Source organism: Phlebotomus argentipes, unplaced genomic scaffold (genome assembly GCF_947086385.1).
Source record: "Phlebotomus argentipes unplaced genomic scaffold, Phlebotomus argentipes genome assembly contig_5, whole genome shotgun sequence".
In the NCBI taxonomy this organism is placed as follows: Eukaryota; Metazoa; Arthropoda; class Insecta; order Diptera; family Psychodidae; genus Phlebotomus; species Phlebotomus argentipes.
In genome coordinates, this window is record NW_026776165.1 from 12,157,991 (window position 1) to 12,183,662 (window position 25,672).

Sequence of the window (25,672 nt, forward strand, 5' to 3'; positions counted from 1 at the left end):
AAATTTCACACAAATGTGATAACCGTTTATTCACTTTTCCTTAAGACTTACAATATCTTTTAAAGTACAAGTTTTTTTTTCCTTATCTTATGACTACAAATATTACATTGAATATATAATAGTTTTTTTATGTAAAAAAAAGGGTAGAAAAAATCTCTCGAAAAGTGTTTTTTTTTGCCTTATCATTTTGTTGACTAGAAAAACAGATGAAAAAATCCTTACTTCAAAAAGAGGTCAATTTTCCTCTCACTTTTTCTCCGCATAAAAAATCTCTTTGCAATCATTTTGTGAAACCGACACTTTGAGGACTCTTTTGTGAATTATTCTTTTCAAATTGGGAAATGATATGAAAATTCCTTAGATCAAAAAATTACGTATTAAAGAAATGAGAAGGAATTGTGGCGTTATTGATTAATATTTTAAGCTATCGTTTCAATACTCTTTTTTTAGTGTATAATTCTATGTTCAGTTGATACACTTTCGTTGGTACGTTTTTCGTAATTATATCTTAATTACAATCTTTCATGTGTGTATAAATATTTAGACAACTTTGCCAGAGAAATAGCGCTTATTTGTCTATGGAAAAATCTCCTTCCTAAATTACATTTCTTACAGTATTCATTCCATCTTTTCAAGTATTCATTGCTTAAATACACATTACTTTATTTTTTCATCATTTCTCCCTCCACTTTCCCTCTAATATATTCATTTATTATTAGAAAAGAATTAAAAAAAAATATGTATGAATAAGACTAAAAGCCACTGAGTTGCACATTGAGAAAAGATGTGAAACATCTATGATTAAATATTATGTTTTTATTCTATAAAGTGCAAAAACTGCTCTTCTCTTCAGAAAAAAATGTGTCGTTCGTGGTTTAAAAGCAAATTTATCACAATTCACTTTTTCTTCCCTTCTCTTCTCTCACTCTCTTGTCAATATAAATTTCTCTCCTTCATCCAAACATATCGCGCCTCACCTAAAAAATGGGTCATAAAAACTCTCTGACGCTCCTAAAAATGCAATTTTTCTCTAAACTTAAAGAAAACTTCTACACTCACTAATGTAATGCAACAATTTCTCTCTCAAATTGATATTTTCTGTATAAATGGCAGTTTTTCTCTCCATAATTCATTAGCATTTCTGTAAAATTACACACACACACACAGATTTTCTTCGCTTAAATCTCTAAGAAGAAAAACACTCTCTTTAAGCGATGATCTACAATTCCATTGCGCTTTCGCGTCACATTGCCTCGAAGAAGACTCAAGAGGAAGAAAATGTACAGTCACTGGAAGTTCTCTCACGGAAGTCTTTCATGTCACTGCAAGTGAAGAAACGCAAAAGGTGTCAAAAAATGCCTCAAAGCTATTGTGTGATTCCCAAGAGTTTCCTACTCACTGTTTAATCGAAATCTATCTACTGGTTGTCTTTGGTGGGACACTCGTTCTTCAGCGCATTCACGAGTGCGACGGTGAGTTGGCTGAATGATGGTCGCTCCTTGGCGCTCGTGGCCCAGCAGGTCATCAGCACGGGCTTCAGGCAGTCCGGCGTCTCGTCGGCCACGCGCCACTCCAGCTTCCCAGCCTGCGCCTGGCCAAACACCTCCTCATTCGTCATGGCCTCGAAGGGAATCTCTCTGGCCTGCGTGAAGATCTCCCACACCGTCACGCCGAACGCCCACACGTCGCTCTTGGTGGAGTAGTCGTCGTCCTGCAGACACTCCGGCGCCAGCCAGCGCAGCGGCAGCGACTGATTGCGATACTTAAAGTACTCGCGTGCATACTTGTCGCGACTCAGCGCCGGCAGGGAGATCTTGGCGCGGAAGTCACTGGAGATGACGCAGTTGCGCGTCGCCAAATCCCTGTGAATGAACTTGGCACGGTAAATGGCGTCCATTCCGCGCGCAATCTGATGCGCCAGCGTGAGAATCTGCGGCACATTGAGCGGCGGCGGTGATTTGTCGCCCTCTTTCGCCGCTGTCGCCAGCAAGAACTGCTTCAAGTCACCCCAATCCGTGTACTCCAGCACCATGTAGTGCGGATCCTTGTCACGACAGAGCCCGAGCAGCGCGGCCACGCTCTTGTACGTCACGGCGCGGAAGAGATCAATCTGCCGCTTGAACTCCGCACACGCGCTCTCGTCCTTCACCTTGTTTAGCGCCTTCACCAGCACCAGCTTGTACGCATCCTCCTTGTCGTCCACCTTGATCTCATTCACCTCCTCAATGGACGTCTTCGAGCGCCGCGTCTCGCTGTCCTTCGCCTTGGCCTCCACTTTGCCATTCTCCACAATCCTCACGGCACCCGCCTTGATCTTCCCCACAAACACATCGCCATACTCCCCCCGGCCGATGGGAATCACGTCGAAGAGACTGGATCTGGCCAGTGAGATCTTCTCATACTCATCCGCGGACTTCTTCGACCCCTTCGAGTGGCCACTGGACGCATCGTCGCTCCTTTGCTGCTCTCCAGCCACCGCCACGCCGTTGGCCTTCTTCGCCAGCTTCGGCTTTAGACAGGGTTCTCCCTCGGCGTCCGCCGCATCGCCCAGCGCCGCGCCGTTCTCCTTCCCCGCCGCATTCAGTCGATTCTTTCGCGCCTGTCGCTTCAGGCGACACCACACCATCAACGCCACCACGAGAATGATGTACGCCGCGGCGAAGGACATCGTCAGCAGCACTGCCCGCGTGATGGTGAAGCCATCGGACGTCTCGTCGCCGGCTAAGGCTTCCGCCGCTGCAAAGAACACAACCATCAGTGTCACTTCCACATATGCTTACGCCTCCGAAAACACTCACATTTCACCACCAGCCGCACTTCCTCCCTCTTCAGGCCGGCACTGTTGCCGATGGTGCAGCCGTACTTGCCCTCATCCTCCGGATGCACCTCAGCAATGAAGAGCGTGCCGTTCTCCAGCAACCTAAAGCGCCCCTCCTCGCTGCCATTCACATTCAGATACTCCAAGTCTTTGTCCCACTGAACAGTCGGCCTCGGATCGCCCACGGCTTGACAGTGGAACATGGCACTGCCCATCTCGGCCGCCTGGACAGGACCCTCAGGCGCCACGACGAATCTGCAGCGGAGAAAATCGCAGAAATCAGTAGAATAGACAATTTTCCAGACAATCAACTATGTTTAGGATGAACATGTGTATTGCAAATGATCTTGAATCCTATGTAGAAAAGGAAGCTACTTTTCACTTGTACAAATAGATAAGCGCCAAAGACTTTCCACCCTCAAAACTCTCTAAAAGTCCATTAAATTAGGAAAGTTGGAAGTGAAAGGAGGAGAAAATGCAACGCCATGAAGCTTTAGAAACCGAAGAGACAATTGTGAAGACTCTTCAGGGATTTTTAACTTAAGACTCGTAGAGTAAAAGCACTCTATTCAATGAGAATAGTTCTTAGCAATGTGTTGTCAAAGGCTTTCAGTCGCTCTGCAATTGTTGTGTGATTGTGAGAAATTGAAGAATTCGAGCTATTAGCCTTATTACTTGATCTTTCAATCATATTTTTTTCCCTCTAAATTTCTTTTCAATAAAACTCTACTGAACACAGTAAAATTCACTTAATTAAATTCCCCAAATGTTTGCCCATTCAACAAGCGTGCAATATTGAGATAAATGAGCTCACCTTGGTGACATTACGACATTTATCACCACCGTGGCGTGAATCTCACCCTGATGATTCCGCGCCGTGCAGCTGTAATTCCCTTTGTGCTGCACCGTGACATTCCTGAACACCAGTGTGCCATTGATGTCCTCCACGGTATCATCCAGCGGCACACCGTCGCGGCGCCACTTCACCTGCGGCGACGGCGATCCCTGCGCTTTGCAGTGCAGCTTTCCCACCGCGCCCAGTTCCAGATTTTTCGACGTGGGCCTGGGCATGAATTTCAGCTGCTCAATCACCTGCACATCGTACAGCGCACTGACGAACGCCAGCTCGTTCGTGGCCATCGCCACCACTTGGCAATCGTAGTTACCCTCGTCCGTCGCCACGGATTCCACGAATAATAGACTGCCGTTGTCCTTGGCGATGGTCACGCGCGGATCCTCCCGCACAATCGACACGTCGCCGCTGAGCTCTGTCGAGTCCGCCATCGGGGTCTCATCGTCAGCATTGATGTCCAGCGACCGGAAGGGCTTCCCATCCTTGCGCCAGCGGATGGCCAGCGGTGTGCCGTGATTGGTGAAGGCGCACGCCAGATGAATAGCCTTTCCCTCGTCCACCACCACCGGCACGTGGTCCTGCTGCTTCACATCGCCCACAACCACGTCCAGGTCGCGATTCTTCCTCTTCTCACGACACAAATTCACCTCCTCATCGCCCTGCTGCAGATTTCTGATCACCACCACGTTCTGCCCATGGCAGGGCACTCTTGATCTCCTGGCAGGGATTCTCAGTGCAAAATTCCTCCGGCTAAACACACTTCCTGCCTCATTGTGCGCCGCACAACGATAGATTCCGCTGTCCTCGCGCGCCACACTGTGAATGTGCAGTTTCCTCCGCGACAAATCGTACTTTCCCTCCACCCTGGCCAGCTTCACGCCATTCCTGAACCACTCAACGCGCACGCGGTCGCCGCCACTGCTCGCAATGATGCACTTCAGCGTCACATCGTCGCCCTCCTGGACGGACGGCGAGGCCAATTGCACAGCGGCTGATTGGATCCCTGAAAGACATTGAGAAAAGTTAGCATTAAAGATTGACTCTTTTTCTCTCTCTGTTTTGTTCAATTCTAAAAACCGTGAGACAAGAATCCGCAACACGATGGCAATAAATATCTCAAAGAATGATCCAAAAGTGACAGAAGCGGAGGAACAATGAGACGAATTCTCTGCTTTAATCAGCCAAAAAGGAGGGGAAAAAATGTAGAAATCACATTGAATTTCCAATGAGACACAATATCTTTTCCTAAGGGCACCACAATTTATGTCAAGCACCACAGAAACTTGTTATGCTTCCATTTTTTTCCGTTTAATCCACCAAATTCAATTTATTCCCCATCGAAAATTCAATTCAATCTATTCAAAAAGAAGAAGAAAAAAATCCTCCTCATGACTCGCATAGCTACAATTCAAGAGTAATAAAATTGCTAATGCAAAGTGAGAATTGATAAGGAAAATGACTCCAAAGTGATAATTCTTGTAGCATCGCCAGCGGTGTCATCAAATGTATCCAAGCGTGGTGATTAAGAAGTGGAGAGAAAAAAATCGTAAATTCACTGTATTTACATTCGACGATATCACCGTCTATCACACCCGAGGGACACCATGAGCAACAGCCAAAGTGTTTTCTCTTGTGTGGCAAATAAACGCCACAAAGAGTGAGAGATATATAATTCACCTCAATTTCCAGGTCAATAGAGCCTTGTTCAGCCACTGACAAAATCATATCGTCGTGTCAGATTCCATTTCCCGGGATATATCAATAAATAGAGGCGCGAAAGGGTGAAGAACACAAATTGAAAATTAATTTTTGTTTATTCTACAGACTTATTGACAAATAGGGGAAAATATGGAGTTACAGAATAAGTTATAAGTGTTCTTTGATAAATAAAGAGTTCATTAGTATTTAAGAAAATCATAATGATAAGAATATTCAACCAAAAAAGAAATGGTTAATTGTTAATTGATTAGTAAGTTTATGTATTTTAAACGAACTTCTGTTGTTTGAAAATGTTACCTAACTATCTATCAATAAACTTGGAATGTGTTTAATAAAAGTTTTTCTACTTTAGCCAATGATTTCTCACGATTGCAGAAATATTTCACGACTTCTTCACGATGATATAAAGTGCATCAAGTCACTTAAAGCACTTCAGTAAGACTTTAAAGTGAAGCCATTCAACATGCGCTCTTTCTTCGTGATTCTCATCGTTGCTGTACTTGTTATCAGTGTGTCTTGTGGTAAAAAGAAGTCTTTATCGCTTAATTTGAGTCAAAAATTACATATCTATGCCTATTTTCGAGATTTTAATTTCAACTCTTGTGAGTTAAACGAGTTTAACAGTATGTTCTTGTCTTTCTTTCCTGTTCAGACAAAAGTAGAACTCGCAGAGGACTTTTTACTTTTGTGGTAGATACACAAATATCTGTTCCACAGACAGCAGTAGAGGTCTCTGTATCTCTTGCTCAAGGTATTGTTAAAGAATGTGACAATTAAAAGTTGCATATTTTGTAAAGACTTTCTCGTCCTTGTTTAGGCCAAGGAAGTTTTACCCTGCAGTCGGCATTGGCAACAGCTGAGATAGCGGTTGAATGATAAGAATCTGCCAAATAAACTGCACTGCAATATTCAAAATGTAAAATTGCATAATAAAAATCCTAATTCAAATATTCTACTCTTTAGAGTTCATCAGTTCTCTTCACCACAGACTTTAAAGCTAAAGAATGATATTGCCATTTGACGAATTGTGCTTTTTTCCCCCCTTCAAAGGCTTGCGAAACATTTCATTTTCCACGCACTCTTTCATGTCCTTCTCTTTTAAACAATCTCTCACGATGCTTTTAGAAGTGCTTTGTGAAAATCCCTCTTTTTACACTGGCTTTGTACGTGATGCTTTATAGTCTCTATGGTCGCAAAGTGCACACGGTCAGAAATCGAATTTGCTGTTTTTACAGCCACACATCGTAGAAAGCTCATCTCTTTGACACTGCGCCTTGGCAAAATCCACCTTTGGGAATTTTTAACAGCATTTCAATTTGCGACTGTCACTAAATGGAGTGTGAAATGTATTTTCAACGTCTCTGTGCCTTCAAAAGGAAAAATTGCGGTGATTTCTAAAGGAGAAAATGTAAAAGGATGCAATGTGAGGTGCATTTCCTGTGTGTGTGTGTGTGGAGAATGTGAATTTGCATGGTGAAAAGTCAGAAATTCCATTGAATGATCGTGCATTGGTATGAGGGGCGGGTTTTCCTCAGCATTCTACCACAGATTCTCATTCAATTTCCACGGCAAACAACCTTTCGGTGAATGCCTGGCGGCTCATATCAGGATGGAATGAGATATTAAAGTAATTAAATAAAAAGCAACACGAATTGGTAATTTGGAGCGGAAACCTATCATTAAATGAACACCATATCTTTGTGAAGAGATATTGGACGTGCGAGGCTCGAATTTGAGGAAGAAGGAGGAAAAAAATACACTCTTTCGCGCGTTATTGCTTTAGGTGGAAAAATTGACGATGAAGAAGAAACACCGCGAAGAGTGGAAGAGAATTCTTTTTTCCGTGTAGGTACACCACGCCAAAGATTTGTGTGAAGTTTACAAGAGAAGAAGGAGGTTGAGCGTTGTCGGGAAAGGAATATAAATAAGAGAAATAAGATGGGGAGAAAAAAAACATGATGCAAAAAGGAACACATGAAATTCCTTCTGCCTCATCTTCAATCTCCAATCTCTATCGACACTAACCAGATACACGCTTGCGATGCTGCGGATGATTTTTCTCTCTCTCTCCTCTTCCATCTTCCTTCAACTATATAACTGAGAAAAACAGAAAATGTGCCAAGAGCGGTAGATAAAATTGAAAATTACCGGAAAATTAATTGAATTGGAATTTTTCTGTTTTTCAAAACATTCTCTCAATTCAATCGCCAATTGCTGGGGTGTTTTTTTTGCGCTTGAGGAAAAACACCACAATGTAGTCATTGAAACCATAACATTCTATAATATCGTAGGTGTAATAATTATCTCTCTCATCCTGAGTCATTTTTTCTCTGCTTTCCTCCTGATAACGTGCATGTATTTGGTTTAGCAATGCGAAAGACTTATCATGAGCATCTTACTTTTCTTATTACACCAATTGAGTTGTCTTGTCACTCTTATCGCGAGGGTTTTTAAGGAACACTTAAGCGAGACCATTTCAATTCAAAAAGACATTTTTGCACTAAGAAGGACTCAATTAATTCAATCCCAATGTTTTTCTTTGAAGATTCACCGACTCTTTGAAACCTAATTCAACCATATAAATGCCAAGAAATTCCCTCTCTTCTTCTCCTCAGCAATTTACTGTCCAATTGGCTGGATTGAAAATATTTATGAAATTGCAAAAGACAGAAACTTTCCTCCAACCAAATAAATGGATATCACATATCAGTGTGACAGGAAAATCACAAACAAGAAGCATTCAAGGGGGGAAAATCACAGTTGAGAAAGAATAAACTCTGGCGGAGGATTAAAGGAAAACACATTGATTTCTTATCTCTCACACTTTCAGCTCTCTTTCTCTCCTTCAGCACAAAATGTATCAAAGAACCAAGTTAATCTATAGATTGGGAAACTTTGAAGAAATAATCTATATTCCATTGGTGTCTCCTTCGCTTGTACTTCACAAGAGATGAAATCATCTAGGATTTACCCTGAGAACTCCACATTTTCACACTCACACACTGGCGCCCGGATAAATCCCCGAATGACATGCTATCGATTTGTCCCAAATACCACGAGATAATTCGCCTTCACTCCTATATATTCTGCACAATCATTTGGGGATTTCAGCTGCGTTTCCATTCTGATTTCGCTCCTGTGTCAAAGCGGAGGATTAAAAAAGCGAATGTGTAGTTTTTGAGAGTGATATTTTTTTCATGCCCAATGATCTGGATCAACTCTCTGTGTATAACTTTCAAAAAAAATCCCTCTCATGTAAATTGGAATATACCTGTGACACTAATCTCTGTGCCTCAGAGGCTTCATCAATAGCGCAAAAGTCCATCTCGTCAGCCTTTGTATTGCAGTCAAAGCCCGCGATACTCACGCTGATAAACGACAACATTTTCCAAATTCCCTCGAGCACCTAATGTGACTTTATTCAGTGAATTTCGACTCTTTTGCCACTTGCATCACGGCGATCGAGGAGGGTGGATGAAAATGAGAAACTGCACGGAAGAGCGCGCGTCATTAGGGAATTTATTAACATTGAGGGACCCGTAAAAAAAACACAAACCCCTCTCAGAGTCTCTCAAAATCCTGCCACCGTTTCGTCCACCCTCACAGTGTTCTCTCTCTCTTTCTCTGACTCCCGTCAAAACCACCCTTTTCTCTCGACTTTTCCATATTAACACAACCACCCGGAACACCCGAAAATGGGGAAATTGTGAGTGGCGCCCCTTTTTATGCCCTCTCTCACATCGCGTCCTTTCTTCCGCAGCATTTTCCCTTCCACAAAAACAACTCTCCTTTCACTTCTCCGTAGACTCGCAGTACTGAATCCACACACTTTTCCCGCGTGCTTTTCCCGCCATGCTGAAAGTCATAAAATTTTACGACACTCTACTAAACACTAAAACGTTATTCTGTTGGCATAGCAACGTCCTCAGTGTACAACATTTTGTACAATTTTCCATCTGCACACAACGAGAAACAACATATACGCAATGCACGAACGACATAAGAAGACACAAGGAAGAGAATGTTCTCCTTAACATTCCCAATCTAACCACATATAATATAAGAATAAGATAAGAGAAACCGCATTCACCATGCACTCATCTCATCAAGATCACCACCACTGATTTCCTCACTCAATCCCTCCGTCCGGGAAATGAGGAACGCTCACTCACATAATGAGTGACATTTTTGCAGTTATTTTATCTCTATTGATAGAAAAAGCGTCGAAGGAACATGTAACCTTTAGAATCAGATACAAAAAGGTGAAGGAGGACAACTGGCGAAAGCCTGAGGACATTGGGCAATAAGAAATCCATAAAAAACACATTTGCAGTATTGTCCAGAGAAATAACAACACAAGATTAATGTGCAGTGCTTACAGAAGCGAAAATTTTCACTTCCATTCTTGGAATGTTCGGCGTTATTCCTTTGGCAAATGCTGTAATATTCGTAAAAGTCAACATCGAATCTTCACCCCTTTTCTTCCATAGAATAACTGACCAAATTCTGCGAATGCGAAGCATACAACACACATTTCATATAAGACGTGAGAATGGAAGGATAGAAATTGCCATTGAAAACATTTTCCATCTTCTTTCCTATGAAATTTCAATCAATTCAATGCTGCAAATCAAAAAATATGTTGAACAAATTTCTGCTTAACCCTCTTGTTGGTGGTCTTTCTTCCCCATAGAAATAAAATTCAAAAGTCAGAAGTCAAAGAATAAATCTCGCACTATTCCTTCACATTTCACTCGGTTGTTTACTGATTTCTAAAGGTTGCTGGAGAAAATGGAAAAATCAAATAGTTTTTGATTACACAAAGTTAAAATGTTCATTAAATATCAAACATGCAGCGCGTGAAGGAAGAAAAATATGTGTTAAAGTGAGAGAAATACCATAAGATGCAAGTGTGCACGCAAGAAATTCTAAAGAAATGGAATTTCATTTCAGTGTGAAATGCAATACCAAAAGTATGTGAAAAACTTTTCAGTCATCAAATGATTTTATTTTCTTTCTCTATTTTCCAATATTTCCACACTCATCTGCAGATCGAACAATACCTGCGCGATTGTTGAATGAAAAATTCCAAAGTCAACCCCCGTGAATAATATTCAGAATTTTCCAATATATATTGTGATCAAAGAATACGGAATCTCAGTCATTTTTCTCCTTCTTCAACACATTCTTCCTCTCTTCTTTTTTTTTCTTTTTCGTGATAATCTCATAAAGCGCGAGAGAGACTGGAAAATATAGTCAAATAGCAAATTGTTTACACAATGGCACCATTTCTGCCTTCTTCTTCTACACCCAATGTAAATTGTAAACATCAATCCATCTCCGAATGTGCATCTTTCCATTTAAAAAAAAAAACTTCACTTGTTACCTCACCTCCTCATCCCCCTTTTTCATTTTCAGGGAATATCATTTACTATCTATTATGGTGTGTTGTATGGAGAAAGAAGTTCATCTTTTTTCTTCAGCTTCTCCACGCTTGCTGCCAATGGGAAGTGCGCGCTTTGGGTGGGTTAATAATAAGAAGAGGGAAGCGAAAGAGTATTTGATTTATTTGTTTGCCCAAACTCACGCAACAAGCACGGATTTAACACATACACACGAAAAAAAACATTATAAAGTTAATAGTAAGACACATACATCTTCAACGATGCTCTGAGCCTCCATGGAAAGGAGGAAAAGTTCTCGGGCAAAAACACCAAAGAGTAAGAATGCCGGAGGAAAAGATGAAAAACCCACCACATCGTTTTTCATCTCTTCACGTCTCCTCAACAATCTTTATCCATTGAGGCTCCTCTCTCTCTCGCTCTAAACTTTCTTCTATCCATTGGAAGACTCTATAAACATCCCATGGAAGAGGATAGTAAAGACGAAATAGGTTTTATGTGACAGTGAGGAAAGGCATTTTACGAGCAACAACATCAAGAGGAGATTGAAAATGGAGAAAATTCCTCTCCTCTCTCTCTCTCTCTCATCCTTCTCCAAAGTGTGTATAAATTCAATGCACAATTCGAGGCGCATCAAATCTTTGAACTTTATGTGTATTTATGCTTGGGGATTTCTTGACTTTTTCCTCCTCTTCCTCAACAGCATGACAAAGAGAAGAAACCCCCGAAGAAAGAGTGTATAAATCATCTGAAACACCATCTGATGTCTCTAGGCACGCGTGATAAGCCTTGTTCTTTCTCACAGATCAGCCTTAAACCATTGCGAATGAATTTAGAAAGAATATTCAACTTACAAGCAATATCCAGAGTGGCTGGCGGTGTTGCTTCTCGAGCACCAGTTAGCATATTCTGCACAATGCATACATAATCACCCGGATCTCTAATGCGATTAGCAGCATTTATGGATAAAATGCCATCACTTGCCGTCAACCAGCTGGAATTCTTCAGCGGAAGTCCTGCGAAACGAAAGAAAACAGTGCGAATCAAACATAATCGCCGACTTACACCAAAAACACTCACCATTGTGTGTCCAAGAATAGCTTATATTGTCCACTGCGGAGGCTCGACACCTAAATTCAGCCGTAAGTCCTTCGGGAATTACGAGACTCTGTGGCAATTCTGTAAATCTCGACTCAGTGGCAGTGGCAAGTCCTGGAACTGCTGCAAAAAGGACAGAACAGAGAGAGAGAAGACGTGAAAAATAGTGTGAGAGCGTGCAAGGAAAGCGATAAAAAATCAGTGTCATGAATTTATGAGGATTACACAAATAGCATGAGAGATTTTGTGTGTATAGAATCCCTGAGCGGGAGAAAAATGGAGAAGGAACAGTGGAAAATCATTTGTATGTCTTACAAGAGTTACAGGACGACAGTTTCACTGGTCTCTGAATATGTTGGCAACCGAACACAGAGCGTCCCATTGGAAAATTCACAGTATTTACTCAACATATAGAGCAATGCTCATCATAGTGAAAAACCAACAATGCCTTGAGATGAGAATTCTCTCTCTTGTTCTCCCTCTCTTTGTCGCCCTTTGCAGGACACATAAAAAAGCAAAAACCCCATAACAGACAGAGTAGTATAAACTCCCCTTAATAATCGTAAATTTGAATTAAATATAAATTAAAGTGGTGCTGACTTTTCCAATGTTGGAGATGTGGAAAGGTACAGTTTTAGGGGGTGGAAAATGGAGGAGAGTAAGAGGAATACGAGAAAAAGCGACCGACAGAATGAGATATAGTGAAATCACTTTGAAAAACATTCAGGAAAATAAAAAGCATCGAGCAAAATGGAATTTCAGGCAAAAGCAGCACACAAAAAACGACTAAATTGTCAACAGAATGAGAAAAAGTCTCGCTTTCAAAAGCACCATTTTCATTTCAATGTGTTGTCAATTTGCAAATATTGCAGAAAATGCAGTAGTTTGTTGATTAATATATCAGATTGTATAAATAAGAATTCATTGGAATATTTAGCTGTGACACTGTCATTGCAAGAAAGACTAGAGAAAATGAGATATTTTGATTTCTTGATATTTAGCTGAGACACATTAAGACACAATTATTTAATAAAATTTATCTAGAATATCAACTCATCATTCAAATGTGCGCTATTTTCACATTTACATGCTTTTAGTTTAGCTCCAAGTGTAACAAAAATACTACAAATTTTTACCTCTCACCAGAGCAACGTTATTCAATATTGCAGTATATGAAACATTAATAAGCTCTGAAGCTTTTTGGTATGTTTTTATGGTTGCAATCATTTAAAAAATGTACTGAATTTCACATGGAAATGCGATATTTTCTCTCTGGTAAAATACTTTTAATTGAAAATTGTTCAAATTTCACGTCATTTCTGGTAATTGAAACCCATTGGGGAATTATTTTTGTGTGTTTGAGTGGTATTTTTGCACCATGTTGCGCGGTGTGCAATCAAAAGAGGTCTGTTTTGGAAATGCCTTTGTAAATTTCATTCAATCTCTCTCTCTCTCTATCCCAAAATTATTGTCGATAAGCATTGATTGATAGACATTTTCACAACCAGCGCTTATCAAAGTGTGTTTGATGATTGTGGCACTACTTCCACAGATTGGTATTTATAGAATTCTGAGGATTTGCTAGATTGCACACAGAGGAGAGAGCAATATCAATTTATTAATAGTAAATGAATGAGGAATGATGTGAAACGGGGAGTGAAGAAAATTCATAACTCCATGAAATCCACTTTCAGAGCTCAACAGCCAATGAATATTCATTTCCATATATACCTTTTCTGGACTGTTGTGTGCTCTCGAGAGTTCTGAAGAGGAGCTTTAAAATATATTGCCATCTTCATTAGCTCTTGTGTCGCATCCCCGAGAGAGATTCTCCTGTGGTTGTGTTTATTATTAAAGTGCTGGATGGTGTCTCTTGCTTTTTTGCTTCCCCCCTTTTTCTCACTGCCGCCTCAACAGCACTCTCAATGAGAGTCGCCTTCATCGAGCGACATGTTGTGCTTCTTGTGCTGGGGAAAAGCATGGACGTGAGCCATAGTGAGAATCCCAATCGGAGTATTTTGTTACCATTTCCACACAGCACAAGAGTACACTTTTTCCTGGGGAGAAAAATTTTCTCCCCGTGGGCGCGCAAGTTGAAAAGGTTTCACAATTTTATGTCTTTTTCACGTGCTTCCTTCCCATTGAAAGTGATACTCAAAACACACGCCGCACGTTGGAGTGTCTCCCGAATTTCTCTCTCTCTCTCTCTCCCTCTCTTTGCCACCCCGCGGAAGACTCCTTGAGTGCCGTTGAGTCATGAGCGGATTTCCAGACAGTCACACTCACAACTCTGCAGCGCAGCAAATGCTCATTGATATTTCCTTATCAAATACTATCTGAATTCTCCTATTCACTCTCCATTAAGCATTCAATTCTAAAGCCATTTTGCCGCAATGGAAAAGGTATGTTTCCCTTTTCTTAGCCAATAGAAATATACATAGATATATATATTCCCACCTTTTCCCCGTGAATTTTTACCTCGACGGCAAGAGAAGGAAGGAAAAAAGGTGTAGAAAAAGTATGTCGTTATTGGATTCAAGCTTTTCACCTCTTTTCCTGCACATTTTTTCCTCTCTGCAATTTCCACTCAATGGAGGTGGCAAAATATCACCAACAAATTACTCCTTCACTTCGCCAATGGAAAGGAAGGTGTATTTTTAGATTTCTCAATTGAAGGAGTGAATCTTATGTCTTTCACTTTGATGTACAAATTAGTGACAGTTTGGTTTTCATTGCGAAGTTCCTTCTTAAAGTGTCTTCAGCTGCTGGAAAAGCCGCACATAAATTAGATGCTAATTGATAAATTTATCGTCTCAATTCAAGCGGTGTTTTACAGAAGTAAAGGCTATTCTTAGATTTGTCTCTTAACACTCAGACGGTCTTTGGAAGCATTGAAAAACTAAGAAACACCCTCAAAAGGAGTTTTTTTTTCTTATAAGCTTTTCCACCACAAAAACCCCAGAAGCCACTCAAGGGTTAAGCAGAATTTTTCCAGCCTTCCATCAAGCAATCTTCCGGGCTTCATTCCAGACTAAAAACTCCCCAGTACAAATTCCAGCAAGTTTGTGCGGCTCTTTATAATCTCCTCTGCAATTCCCACATTCTGGCCGCAGAACGCGAGAGAGCAAAAAGATGCGAACACAAGAGATGAAGAGCAAAAAAAGGAAGGCGTGCAAATTGCAAAAAGATGTCAATAAATTCAGCGGAGGTGAATGAGATTTTTATAAGCTGGCAAAAGTGTTTTCGAGGAGGCAGAGAAGCGGCATAATCTGCCCCATCGCGGGGGGTTTCTTGAAGGAGGGGGAGGAAATGAATTATTGGAATCTCTAATGAGTTTTCAATGTGCTTGCAAATGACGTGAGAAAACACATCGCGCTCTTGTCTCCACACAGAGAAGAATTCGACACGCCGATAAAACTTGCCATATTTTCCCCATGCATTATTTTTTCCAATTTCCGCACATATTTTGCGGACTCTTTTTTGTTGTTATTTTATTTGCAGCCACTTTTCCAGACGCGCCGCGAAAGCGTCTGGAGCCGCGCTGCCCTTTTTTTATTTAGCGTGTGAGGCGCAACTTCATGGGTGAATTTATTGACTCTCGATTGGGGCTCTAATTGAATTTTGCATTGCAAATTGCGCCAAAGTGTACAGAAATTGATAAAAGGTGAGGATATGTGAAGAGGAAGGCTAACTTACAAAGAAATGCCGACAAATTTGCCACTATAAACAAAAATGCCGCTCCAATGTTGCCGACTTCCCGCATTTTCACGCACTTTATCACCACTTTTCGCGCAAAGTCCACACTACACCCTCATCCTGGGCCACATTGGCTGATCAGTTCGCGGACAGGAAGAGACTGTATGCACAAGAGAAAGGAGCAAAAATGCTCTGTAGATGATAGCGAATACAAGGCAGAGAGCAGAACCTTCTCCGCAGAAAGCCGCTGAAAGACTAACTCTGGCTGTCTTCAGCGCCGCCGCTGGCCGGACGCTCGGCGACAGCGACGCCTCTCGCGGGAAAGAGGATAAAACCAAGTGCAACTGACGCAATTCAAACGCAGCTCTGGAAATTTTTGCCTGACTAGGAAAAAATGCCCTTTTAGCACGGATGTGAGTGTGATGTCGAAGTTTGGAAGATTCGGACCACTGCTGGGCACCATCTACGTGGGAAACACACTCAGCAAGTTCCTGGTGAGTGCAGCAGTGGCGAGAAATATACTGTTCAATTACGTAACCTCACCGGAATATTGATTTTCTGGGCTTCCCGGAACAGATTTACGCCTCCAGGAATGCCGAGATCCTCACGTGTCACGAAGTATCTCTGAAGCAGCTGAGCCCGCGACCTGGATGGGTGGAGTACGATCCGGTGGAGGTGTGGAAGTCTGTGGTGGAGTGCATCGAGGTGGCGATTCGGAATCTCGTGTTGCTGGACATCAATCCACAGGACATCATCGCCGTGGGCCTGACGAACCAGCGGGAGACGGTGGTGGTGTGGTCCGGGGACACGGGAGAGGTGCTCCACAATGCCATCGCGTGGTGTGACGTGCGCTGTGCGGAAACTGTGCAACAACTCCTGACCAAGGCGAAGAATCGGCCGAACTACTTGAAGGAAGTATGCGGGCTCGTTATCAGCACCAATTTCAGCGCCGTGAAGATCAAGTGGATCATGGACAACGTGGCGGGTGTGCGGGAGGCCATTGACGGCGCCAAGTGTCACGTGGGCACGCTGGATTCCTGGATTCTGTGGAATCTCACGGGCGGCACGGAGTCTGGGGTGCACATGACGGACGTGACGAACGCCTCGCGGACGATGCTGATGAATCTGCAGACGCGCAAGTGGGACAAGTCGCTGTGTTCATTCTTCCAAATCAATCCACACGTTCTGCCGCAGATCCGCTCGTGCGCCGAGACGTACGGCTTCATCCATCGCGGGCCGCTGCAGGGAATTCCCATTGCCGGCTGCATCGGGGACCAGCAAGCGGCCCTGCTAGGGCAGATGTGCTTCCGTGCCGAGCAGGCGCAGTGCACGTACGATGAGGGCTGTTTTCTGCTCGTGAACACCGGCCAGGAGATCATTGACTCGGACAGCGGCTTGCTGAGCACCGTGGCGTTCCAGCTGGGCCCCGCGGCGCTCCCCTTCTACGCCCTCGAGGGCGCCGTGGCCAATTCCGGATCTGCTGTGACGTGGCTGCGCGAGAATCTGCTGCTGGAGACGGAGATCAACCAGAACTGCCACACGCTGGTCAACAGCATGAGCGATTCCACATTCTTCTCGCCCATTCAGTCATCGTCGCCATTCGGCACGACCCCTCTAGTCACCGCCGCCACGTCTACGCCGCCAAACTCCCTGCTGCCGCTGGAGAACGTCAGCGCGGGCTCCGATGTGATCTTCATCCCGGCCTTCAGTGGCATCTACACGCCTCATTGGCAGCACAAGGCGCGCGGGATGCTGGCGGGCCTCACCAGCCACACCACCGCCCGCCAAGTCGTGCAGGCGGCCTACGAGGCCACCTGCTTCCAGACGCGCCAGATCCTGGAGGCACTGCGCTCGGATTGCCACACCTGGCGACCGCTGGCGCGGCTGATAGTCGGCGGGGAGCTGATGGAGACACCTTTCCTGCCGCAAATGCTGGCGGACTTGTGCAATGTGGACGTGGAGCGTCCGCAGATCTCCTCGCCAGCCACGCTGGGCGCCATGCTAGCCACGGGACTGGCCATGAACGTGCTGTCACTGGAGAATACTCAGGCTCTGCTGGCGCCGCCGGCGGACGTGCACCATCCCACCATGTGCCAGCTGGCCAGCGATGGGAAGTACAAGCGCTGGCAGAAGGCCGTGCGGATGTGCATTCGCAGCACAGACGAGGAGAGCGACGAGGAGAAGGAGTTGGATCCTCATCGCGGTGTGACAAACAGCATTCCTGGCTCTCTCTTCATCGTCTCATCGTTCGCGCTGGTGATCGTGGCGGAAATCCTCAGGATACTCTGAGCGCGTGAGTCACAATCATGATTTCTAGTCAATCTCTCTCGCCTGAGGTTTCCACAAATCATTTTTTCCTATAATAGGCGCATTTGACGTAGCTTTAACTGGTTAGAATAGATGGGTTCATTGAGCTAAGCAATAATCTGTGGACTTTCTGATGTATTCCAAGTATTTATTTTACATGTTTCATTAGAAAAAAAAGGAATAATTAAAATATCTCTCAGTGAAGAGAGATTCTTTTTGTCAAGCCCACCACCCAGAGAAATCCTTGTGGAATGTCTAAATCTTTATTCGCTGATGCTGAAGTGCTTCTCGAGCGTTTGCCAGCATTCGTAGTATTTTGCATCGAGTTTCTGGCATGTTTCCGCGCCCCATTTCGTTACAGCCATACTTAAAGATGACTCGAACATGAAGGATTGCGTGCCATCTGCAACGCGCTGCGGTTCTAACTTGGCGTTGGACGCTGCCTCGAAGCACTTCTTGTCCGGACCGTGGGGTGTCATCATGGAGTGCAAGGAGGCGCCGCCGGGACGGAATCCGCCCTCTTTTGCCTCGTACGATCCGTAGATCAAGCCCATGAATTCACTCATGCAGTTTCCTGAGGAGAAAGACCAGCAATTAGACTTGGTGTGGTCACAAGAGCGTCTTGGACTCACTGTGGTAGTAAGGAGGCCTGAAGGTGTGCTCCTGGACGGACCAGCGCGGTGGGAAGATGACAAAGTCCGCGATGGCAGTGCCGGGACGCGAGCTGGGACACGTGAGAACGGTGAAGATGCTGGGATCCTAGCAAAGAAAGTTCAGTGTGAAGATGAATTCCGATGAGTGTTTGAGCGCGATCTTACGCAGTGATCGAAGCTGACGGAGTTGATGACCATGTAGTCGGCGAGATTGTACTTGTAGGGCGCGTAATTCCCATGCCAGGCCACAACGTCGAACGGGCTGTGCTTCTGCTGTGCCACAAATAGCGCTCCCTGGAACTTCGACACTATCTCGAACTTGTCCACTTGGCGGTCCTCGAACCACGCCACGGGCGTCTTAAAATCCCTGGGATTGGCCAGGCCGTTTGCGCCGATTGGTCCCAGATCGGGCAGCTTGAAGTGATTGTCGTACACTTCCAGGATGTATCCGCGCGTGGGTCCGGAAGCAGACACGGCGAAGCGCATTCCCTGCTGAAGCACCGCAATCTCGTTGGGTGCCACGCGAATGCGCCCGAATTCCGTGGTGATCTCCAGGCTGCCCTGCTGAGGCACAATCAGGAAGTCACCGTCGCTGTTGTAGAACGCCCGATTCTCCATTGGGGCGTTGCAGAGATAGACGTGCACGGCCACACCGTGGCGTCCGCGAGCATCTCCGGCGCCACATACCGTGTGCAGGCCGTCGACGAAGTCCACTCTGCCGGACGGCGGCACGTCGAAGGGGCTCCAGCGCATCTGGTTGGGATCAGGCGGCTGCTCTGTCCAGTTATCGTGGAAGTGGGGCGCGCCATGGTAGCGCACGAAGGGCGTGTGCACTACCGAGGGCCGGATGCGGTACAGCCAGGAGCGTGTGTTCTCCGTGCGCGGCGCCGTGAAGGCGGAGCCGGAGAGCTGCTCGGCATAGAGACCTCTGGCGCACTTCTGTGGCGAGTTCTGGCCCTCGGGCAAACTACCAGGACAGCGTGGGTCCTCGGACTCGAAGTGAGAGCCGAAGCCAGTGAGGTACTGCAAGGGATTTAGAGGATGAACAAACTTACGTGAGGAATAGAGTGAACTTAGCATATCACAGCGCTTAAATATCACACACGCGAATGAGAATTGCTACCAAACTTAATAGCAAAAAGCGCGTTAAATGATATTTTGACGTCAAACGAGGTTTTTCTCATAGAATTTTCAGCACAGAAAACGCTAAATGTCGTAAAATATCTTTATACGCATTTTGACATCATACTTATCATTCAATCTTAATCTAAAACTCTCTCTAAACCTTAACTAAACGAAATCGGTTTAAAGCAGTACATTTGAATTGAGTATCGGTTAATATTTCGTCTTCTTTGTGCGAGAACTTATTGAAGGATCAATTTAAGAACTTCTTGAGTCTAAATTAGCTGATATAGTGATTGATTATAAAGCTCAAAGATTCAAGGAGAAAATACAGTGTTAATCAAAAAGAACGCAATCTTAGTAAAACGTTTGTATTTAATTCTGCATTATTTATCTTTTCCTTGATTATCTCTGTGCATCACAAGTAATTAAATAAAATTTTTGTATAATTGCAAAGGGCTTTTAAAACTATTCAATTTTATGCTTTTGGTTTTTACAGCGTATTTTTGCTGCTGTCGACAAAGAATCCTGCCTTAGAATTTAATAACTCCTAATAAAACACGTAATCAATACAAAAAAGACACTTAGTCGTTATAACGATGCTCAAATGAGTTTTCTTGCAAAGACAATAAAAATTAAACGAAAAAATGTACTAATGTCTAATATTAAGCTTCACAGGTGCTTTATTTCTTTCATTCATCACACTAAAACTGAGACAAAAACACTCTTTTCCACTGATAAGGCAATTCCAACACAATTTCACCTTATAATCCGATTCCATAATCCAATTCTTGGCTGTCAGTGTTTGAAGAGGGTGAATTTCCTCAGAAGAGATCCGTTCTTGGTCACTTTTGCACTGAAACTGCTGCTCACGCCACAAAATCTCTGCTTTTCACTCAACTTTTTGAATATTTAATCAGAGATTTATGCCAGAAGACGAGAAAAACAAACCTTGCTATCGCTCCAGAAGCATGGAAAACGAGTTTGTCACCAAGCCACGAACGCCACCAGTCCCACAGAGATCACCTGGCGATCAGGAAGGCGCACGCTGATTCTCACCCAATGGCCTTTCCATCGTGCTATGATGAAAAGCGCACGCCCATCTCGGCCGCCAATGCGTCACGTCGGTGGCCAGAGAGTGGCTTATTGACACTCTCTTATCGCATTCCGTGAGGAATGCGCGGAATTCTTATCTCTTGCGCTCTGGCGAGCTCGAAAAGGTGTCGAATTGCGGTTTGTGTCTCGGCAGCTGAAATCAAATGTTTTTTGCTTGAAAAGACAACCGAAATGCATTGCAAGAAAATTGTGATTGTATTATTTGATCTCATATCCATCCAGACGATGAAAATGTCTCATGTGACTCTTGAGATTTTGCTTCTGCTTCGTTTCCTTTCCGCACAGCTCGCATTTGTAGGGATTTTCACCTGTGTGCTGACGATAGTGAATCTGCCAAAAGAAAAAGTAGCAATTAAAGAAAGAAACCAAACCACGATTTGCGCCATTTATTTATACTGACTCTGAGTGTTCCCTTGTCTCTGAAGCACTTTCCGCAGTAGTGACAGGGAAATGGTCTCTCGTCTGTGTGGCATCTCTTGTGAATGGCGAAGGAGTTGCGATCCCTGAACGCCCTTCCGCAGTCCGGTACATCGCACTTGTACGGCTTCTCGCCCGTGTGCACTTTCATGTGGTGATTCAGCGTGTGCGTGCGCTTGAACGTCTTGCCGCAAATTTCACAGATGATGTCCTTCTTGTCCGAGTGCCGCAGCATGTGCTGTCGCAGGAGGTTCGGCTGTCTGAATGTCTTGCAGCAGAAGCTGCACTCTATCGTCGGCTTGTCCTTCTTCGCCGCCGAATGGGTGGCTCTGGTGTGCGCAAGCAAGCGCGACTTGGTCGGGAATGTTTGCTCGCACTCCTTGCACGGGATTTCCGCCCGCCTGTGGCACACCATGTGAGCCTGCAGACCTCGCTTCGTGCCATATTTGGCGGCACAGATATCACAGATGTAGGCTTTCTTGCCTCTACTTGGCTTCGCCTGTTGAACACTTGTTGCTTCGACTTTAGGCACTCTCTTGGCGTTCCGCCTCACCTTTTCCACTGCATCCACAATGTTTTCTTGCTTTTCAACCTGACCAGAATCATCGGGATCCGGCTTGATCTTCACATCTTCCAAAACTTCTCTCTCAGCTGTTATCAGTGGATTGTCAACAGTGAAAACCTAGAACAAAAATCTACATTAAATCTTATTCTGACAGAGAATCTTCACAGTTTCAATTTGATATACCTTCTCTTCCTGGCAGGACACATCGGGAAGCTCCCGAACACTACCTGTTTCTTCAAATAAGTTTATAACCTCAAATATTAGAGAATCTGATGGGAAATCATTCCCATATTCTAATAGGAACTTGCTTTTCACACATTTCAAGTTACTATCACTCTTGTAGAAGGACTTTACGAGGAAAATTCTCTCCTTGAGAGAGTACAAACCGAGATTATCACGCATTTCCACTCTTTTTCAGACATCCGCAAACAAACCAAAACAAACTGCGGTGTTTATCAAGCGAAGTGCTTTTGCTGCATTGAACTGTTTCAGTGGCGTAGCGGGAAAACAGAATGTTGTTAGTCTCTTACTTTAAGAGGTGCTTATCGATTTTCCCACATTTCTCAACTCTCACATTGACCAGCAAAATCACTGGAAGTGAAAAGTAGGTGTAATGGCATGAGAACAGTCCCAACGTTATTCCTTTTTTCCGTTCAACAAAATTCTCTTTATCGCGCGTACACAAGAGAAGCATATGCTGAATATACTTGCTGATAGCGACGTCCGCGCGGTGTAAGTCCGTGCTGACAGCCAAAATATATTCAAAAAAATGGCAGTTGAAGAAATTTTTCACAAAGAATTTTGCAGAAATTCCTTAAATTTAAACTTAAAATGGTAAAAAAATTTAGTTCTTTTTTAGCGAAATATTATTAATTCAGTTTACTCCTTTGTTGATTCTGTTTGAAAACACTTCTCACGCCCACCAAAAGCTGTCGCTGCTGCGCGAATCCTTGCAATTTTACACGCCATGCCCGACGCATGCTCTCTGGAATCCTCCAGACGTTGCATATCCTTATGACACTCCCGGACAAGGGTGTGCTCGCGTTCGGCGAAAATTGGTGAAAAAGTGTTGCTACGGTGTGTAGATGATTCCTCAAACTTGAAGCCAGCGCAGAGGACTTTATCAATCGATCCAGGATTGTCGCGGTGGCGGAAGCTTCATCATCCATGAGTCAGGTGAGGTGCAGCCCTGGCGAGTAAACAAAGGCTCTCTGCATGCAAAAGTTGTTGCTTTTTTTCCAGTCATGCCGCCTCTGGAATTTGAGCATTGCAAGTGTCCTGGCGCTGACTCTCTCCAACGTCCTTCTCACTGTGCGTCTACTGCACTCCACGGATTGTCCTTTCATAACACTCGAGGACACCTCGATGGCGTCTGTGGTGGCCAAGGCGCCGCCCTTGACGCCACCGACCTGCCTTGAGTACATCATCCTAGACAATTCGTCCAACCGGACGGAGAAGCCCGTGTTCTCGGGCCTGGATCTGCAGCTGGGGCGTTGGGACTCGAGGCGGCTGTATAAGGTGTTCGAATTCGTGGTGGTGGGCGACAAGTTCGCCGAGCTCTCGGAGCAGTACAGTGTCTGCCTGGCCACGCAGAGCTCCATCGAGAGACTGGGGCCGCTGGTGCAGGTGGCTCATCACTGGACGGGCCCCATAAGCGTGGCCATCTTCGCGGCCGGCGACGACGAGCTGCACCTGCTGCAGGTGTACCTGTCGTTCCTGCGGAAGTGCTATCCCGGCATCAGGGAGAGGGTGTCCTTCCACCTCGCGTATCCGCGCGACAAGGCGCCCAGCCACGTGAAGCAGGCCACCCCGATCGATCTCATGGCCCTGGACTGTGCCAAGCCCGAAGCCACACTCGTGGAACTCATCCAAATGCGCAGCCATGACACGACAAAGTGGCGCTCCAAGAACGTGTATCCGCAGAATCACCTGCGGAATGTCGCGCGCAAGACGTGCCAAAGCGACAATGTCTTTCTCACGGACATCGACATCATACCCAGCATCAACATGACTGAGTACCTAGATAAGTTTCTACGACACACAAAGTGCCCAAACAATCAATGCGCCTACGTGATACCCACTTACGAGCTGGACAACCGCGCTAGGTTCCCGCGCGACAAGCCCGACCTAATCCGCTTGGCCAGGAAGGGCCTGGCGCGTCCCTTTCATCACAAAGTATTCATCTACAATCAGTACGCCACGAACTTCACGAGGTGAGATCCGCAAATCACCCAGGAATTTGACAAATTATGCTCACCAATGAGGAATAATTGAGATAAAAGTTGTGTGAAAAATGGGAAAGATTTATTTTGTAGTCTTATGAGTTCTTTGAGAAGTTGCATTTGTTAAAGTTCCTTGTAAGGTGACTGGGAAATATTATTTGATTGAGAAAACTTTCTTGTTCGACGCAAAAAGCTACACACAGAGAAAAGAGGGGAAATACGTTATAATATACATAACGTCGTAGTTAATATCATAACGCCATTCGTAATAATCAAGCCAACTACGCGTTATAAATTTCCGTACTTAATATCATAACGTGGCTTTTGGCCAAGCTTTCAACTACGCGTTATAAATACCATAACGCGTAATGGATAAACGTTATATCAAAGCGCCAGGATAAGCTTTTCTAGCCGCAGAAAATCAACTACGCGTTATGACGACGTAGTAAATTGCATCATAAAATATTTTTCGCTGAGTGTAAAGATTTTCTGCTTAATTTTTTATCGCTAACTCAATGACGCAATTTTTTTTATCATCTTAGACTCAAATGATTGGTTATGAAATGTTCTACTACTTTGTAAGGCATATACTGAACTCAAAACGTGGTTGAATTATATTGGAATTTGTGTTTAAAGATTGATTTCAACAGAAATTTCGTATAGAAATCAAAGTTTTTCCAGCAAAAGCCACTGACACTTTTTCTCTCTCTTCCCTGCTCAGATGGCAAGCTGACTTGAACAACCTGGAGGAGACTCACGTAAGCTACAACGTGACCAACTTCGAGTTCCTCTACGAGCCGTTCTACGTGGCTCCAGATCAGGTGCCGCCGCACGATGAGCGCTTTCTGGGCTACGGCTTCACGCGGAACACACAGGTGTACGAGATGTTCGTGGCCGGGTATCAGTTCCAAGTGCTGACGCCCATCTTCACGTGCCACTGGGGCCTGCAGAACAAAAAGAGCCGCCCGGCGTGGCGGGAGCGCCAGAACAACGTGAACCGAAAGCAATTCGAGGTGTTCAAGCGGGAGGTGTTTGCGCGCTATCACAAGGATCCGCTCAAGATGCTTATGCCAAAGAAGGCACTCTCGCGCCAAGTCCCTATTGGCGGCTGAGTCGCACTCACTCTTCAAATGTTTTTTCAATGTTTCATAAAAGTGTTTTATTCTCATTATATGAACGCTGTGTTGTCAAAGTGGAGTCATTGTTAACTGGGAAGTAAAGATTAAGATTGGTAAGGATAAAATAAAATTGCTCAACGGATTTATGATTAACCTGCTGATGTGGATTTTGTTTACTCGCTTCTAATTATAACCTGTCACAGCAATATTATTTCTCCAGGTGCTGTTTACACAGCTCTCAGGTATAACAAAATTACTGATATTTCCACATTGTCACTGGCAAAGGCCACACCAGTCAATCAATACATCAATTGTTTGATGATTTCGTCGGGGAAATGCCCGAAAGTGGGCGGAATGTATTACAATGTGTCAACAGAATATTACACCCTCCATGCAAATGTCCTGAAAATTCCAAATCATGTGTACCGGGGATGTTCAGTGAAAGCCACGATTTGGATCCTTGGACAAACATGAAGATACAATGGACGAATGTAGAATATATGTAGTGACCAATTTATTTATTCACTAATTTCTTCCGTTTCTATATTTGCATTTGGCAATGTATG

The 25,672-nt window shown here is 44.2% G+C and overlaps 5 protein-coding genes across 5 annotated transcripts; 2 read left to right on the plus strand and 3 right to left on the minus strand.

Annotated features, from left to right (window-relative positions):
- Positions 1-41: 41 nt before the first annotated feature.
- LOC132255741 (tyrosine-protein kinase-like otk) lies at positions 42-15,797 on the minus strand. The gene is made up of 7 exons (XM_059751882.1): positions 15,587-15,797; positions 11,873-12,010; positions 11,647-11,808; positions 3,633-4,674; positions 2,799-3,073; positions 1,400-2,736; positions 42-1,322 (listed from the first exon to the last, which is right to left on the minus strand). Exons 1-6 carry the CDS (start codon positions 15,651-15,653, stop codon positions 1,418-1,420), a joined length of 3,003 nt encoding a protein of 1,000 aa, XP_059607865.1. The 5' UTR covers positions 15,654-15,797; the 3' UTR covers positions 42-1,322; positions 1,400-1,417.
- Positions 15,798-15,924: 127 nt separating this feature from the next.
- Positions 15,925-18,083, plus strand: LOC132255723 (glycerol kinase). Its single transcript, XM_059751852.1, has 2 exons — positions 15,925-16,080; positions 16,163-18,083. Exons 1-2 carry the CDS (start codon positions 16,009-16,011, stop codon positions 17,873-17,875), a joined length of 1,785 nt encoding a protein of 594 aa, XP_059607835.1. The 5' UTR covers positions 15,925-16,008; the 3' UTR covers positions 17,876-18,083.
- Positions 18,084-18,156: 73 nt separating this feature from the next.
- Positions 18,157-20,795, minus strand: LOC132255725 (homogentisate 1,2-dioxygenase). The gene is made up of 4 exons (XM_059751853.1): positions 20,432-20,795; positions 18,712-19,569; positions 18,526-18,652; positions 18,157-18,467 (listed from the first exon to the last, which is right to left on the minus strand). Exons 1-4 carry the CDS (start codon positions 20,447-20,449, stop codon positions 18,157-18,159), a joined length of 1,314 nt encoding a protein of 437 aa, XP_059607836.1. The 5' UTR covers positions 20,450-20,795.
- Positions 20,796-20,958: 163 nt separating this feature from the next.
- On the minus strand, positions 20,959-22,222 carry LOC132266189 (zinc finger protein 567-like). The gene is made up of 3 exons (XM_059767043.1): positions 21,950-22,222; positions 21,185-21,883; positions 20,959-21,114 (listed from the first exon to the last, which is right to left on the minus strand). The coding sequence occupies exons 1-3, from the start codon at positions 22,166-22,168 to the stop codon at positions 20,983-20,985; spliced, it is 1,050 nt and encodes a 349-aa protein (XP_059623026.1). The 5' UTR covers positions 22,169-22,222; the 3' UTR covers positions 20,959-20,982.
- Positions 22,223-22,933: 711 nt separating this feature from the next.
- Positions 22,934-25,241, plus strand: LOC132256043 (beta-1,4-glucuronyltransferase 1). Its single transcript, XM_059752222.1, has 3 exons — positions 22,934-22,942; positions 22,991-23,979; positions 24,710-25,241. Exons 1-3 carry the CDS (start codon positions 22,934-22,936, stop codon positions 25,098-25,100), a joined length of 1,389 nt encoding a protein of 462 aa, XP_059608205.1. The 3' UTR covers positions 25,101-25,241.
- Positions 25,242-25,672: the final 431 nt, after the last annotated feature.

Excerpts from the sequence above, each read along its gene's own strand:
- LOC132255741 (XM_059751882.1), bottom strand. The coding sequence starts at position 15,653 with ATGCGGGAAGTCGGCAACATTGGAGCGGCATTTTTGTTTATAGTGGCA. Across the intron at positions 12,011-15,586 it reads AAATTTGTCGGCATTTCTTT|TTCCAGGACTTGCCACTGCC; the intron begins GTAAGTTAGCCT and ends TTTTTGCAGCAG. Across the intron at positions 11,809-11,872 it reads CTATTCTTGGACACACAATG|GACTTCCGCTGAAGAATTCC; the intron begins GTGAGTGTTTTT and ends TTCGTTTCGCAG.
- LOC132255723 (XM_059751852.1), top strand. The coding sequence starts at position 16,009 with ATGTCGAAGTTTGGAAGATTCGGACCACTGCTGGGCACCATCTACGTG. Across the intron at positions 16,081-16,162 it reads ACACACTCAGCAAGTTCCTG|ATTTACGCCTCCAGGAATGC; the intron begins GTGAGTGCAGCA and ends TTCCCGGAACAG.
- LOC132255725 (XM_059751853.1), bottom strand. Across the intron at positions 18,653-18,711 it reads CCGTCAGCTTCGATCACTGC|GATCCCAGCATCTTCACCGT; the intron begins GTAAGATCGCGC and ends TTTCTTTGCTAG. Across the intron at positions 18,468-18,525 it reads CAGGCCTCCTTACTACCACA|GAAACTGCATGAGTGAATTC; the intron begins GTGAGTCCAAGA and ends CTTTCTCCTCAG.
- LOC132266189 (XM_059767043.1), bottom strand. The coding sequence starts at position 22,168 with ATGCGTGATAATCTCGGTTTGTACTCTCTCAAGGAGAGAATTTTCCTC. Across the intron at positions 21,884-21,949 it reads TGTCCTGCCAGGAAGAGAAG|GTTTTCACTGTTGACAATCC; the intron begins GTATATCAAATT and ends TTTTTGTTCTAG. Across the intron at positions 21,115-21,184 it reads GAGACAAGGGAACACTCAGA|ATTCACTATCGTCAGCACAC; the intron begins GTCAGTATAAAT and ends TTCTTTTGGCAG.
- LOC132256043 (XM_059752222.1), top strand. Across the intron at positions 23,980-24,709 it reads TACGCCACGAACTTCACGAG|ATGGCAAGCTGACTTGAACA; the intron begins GTGAGATCCGCA and ends TTCCCTGCTCAG.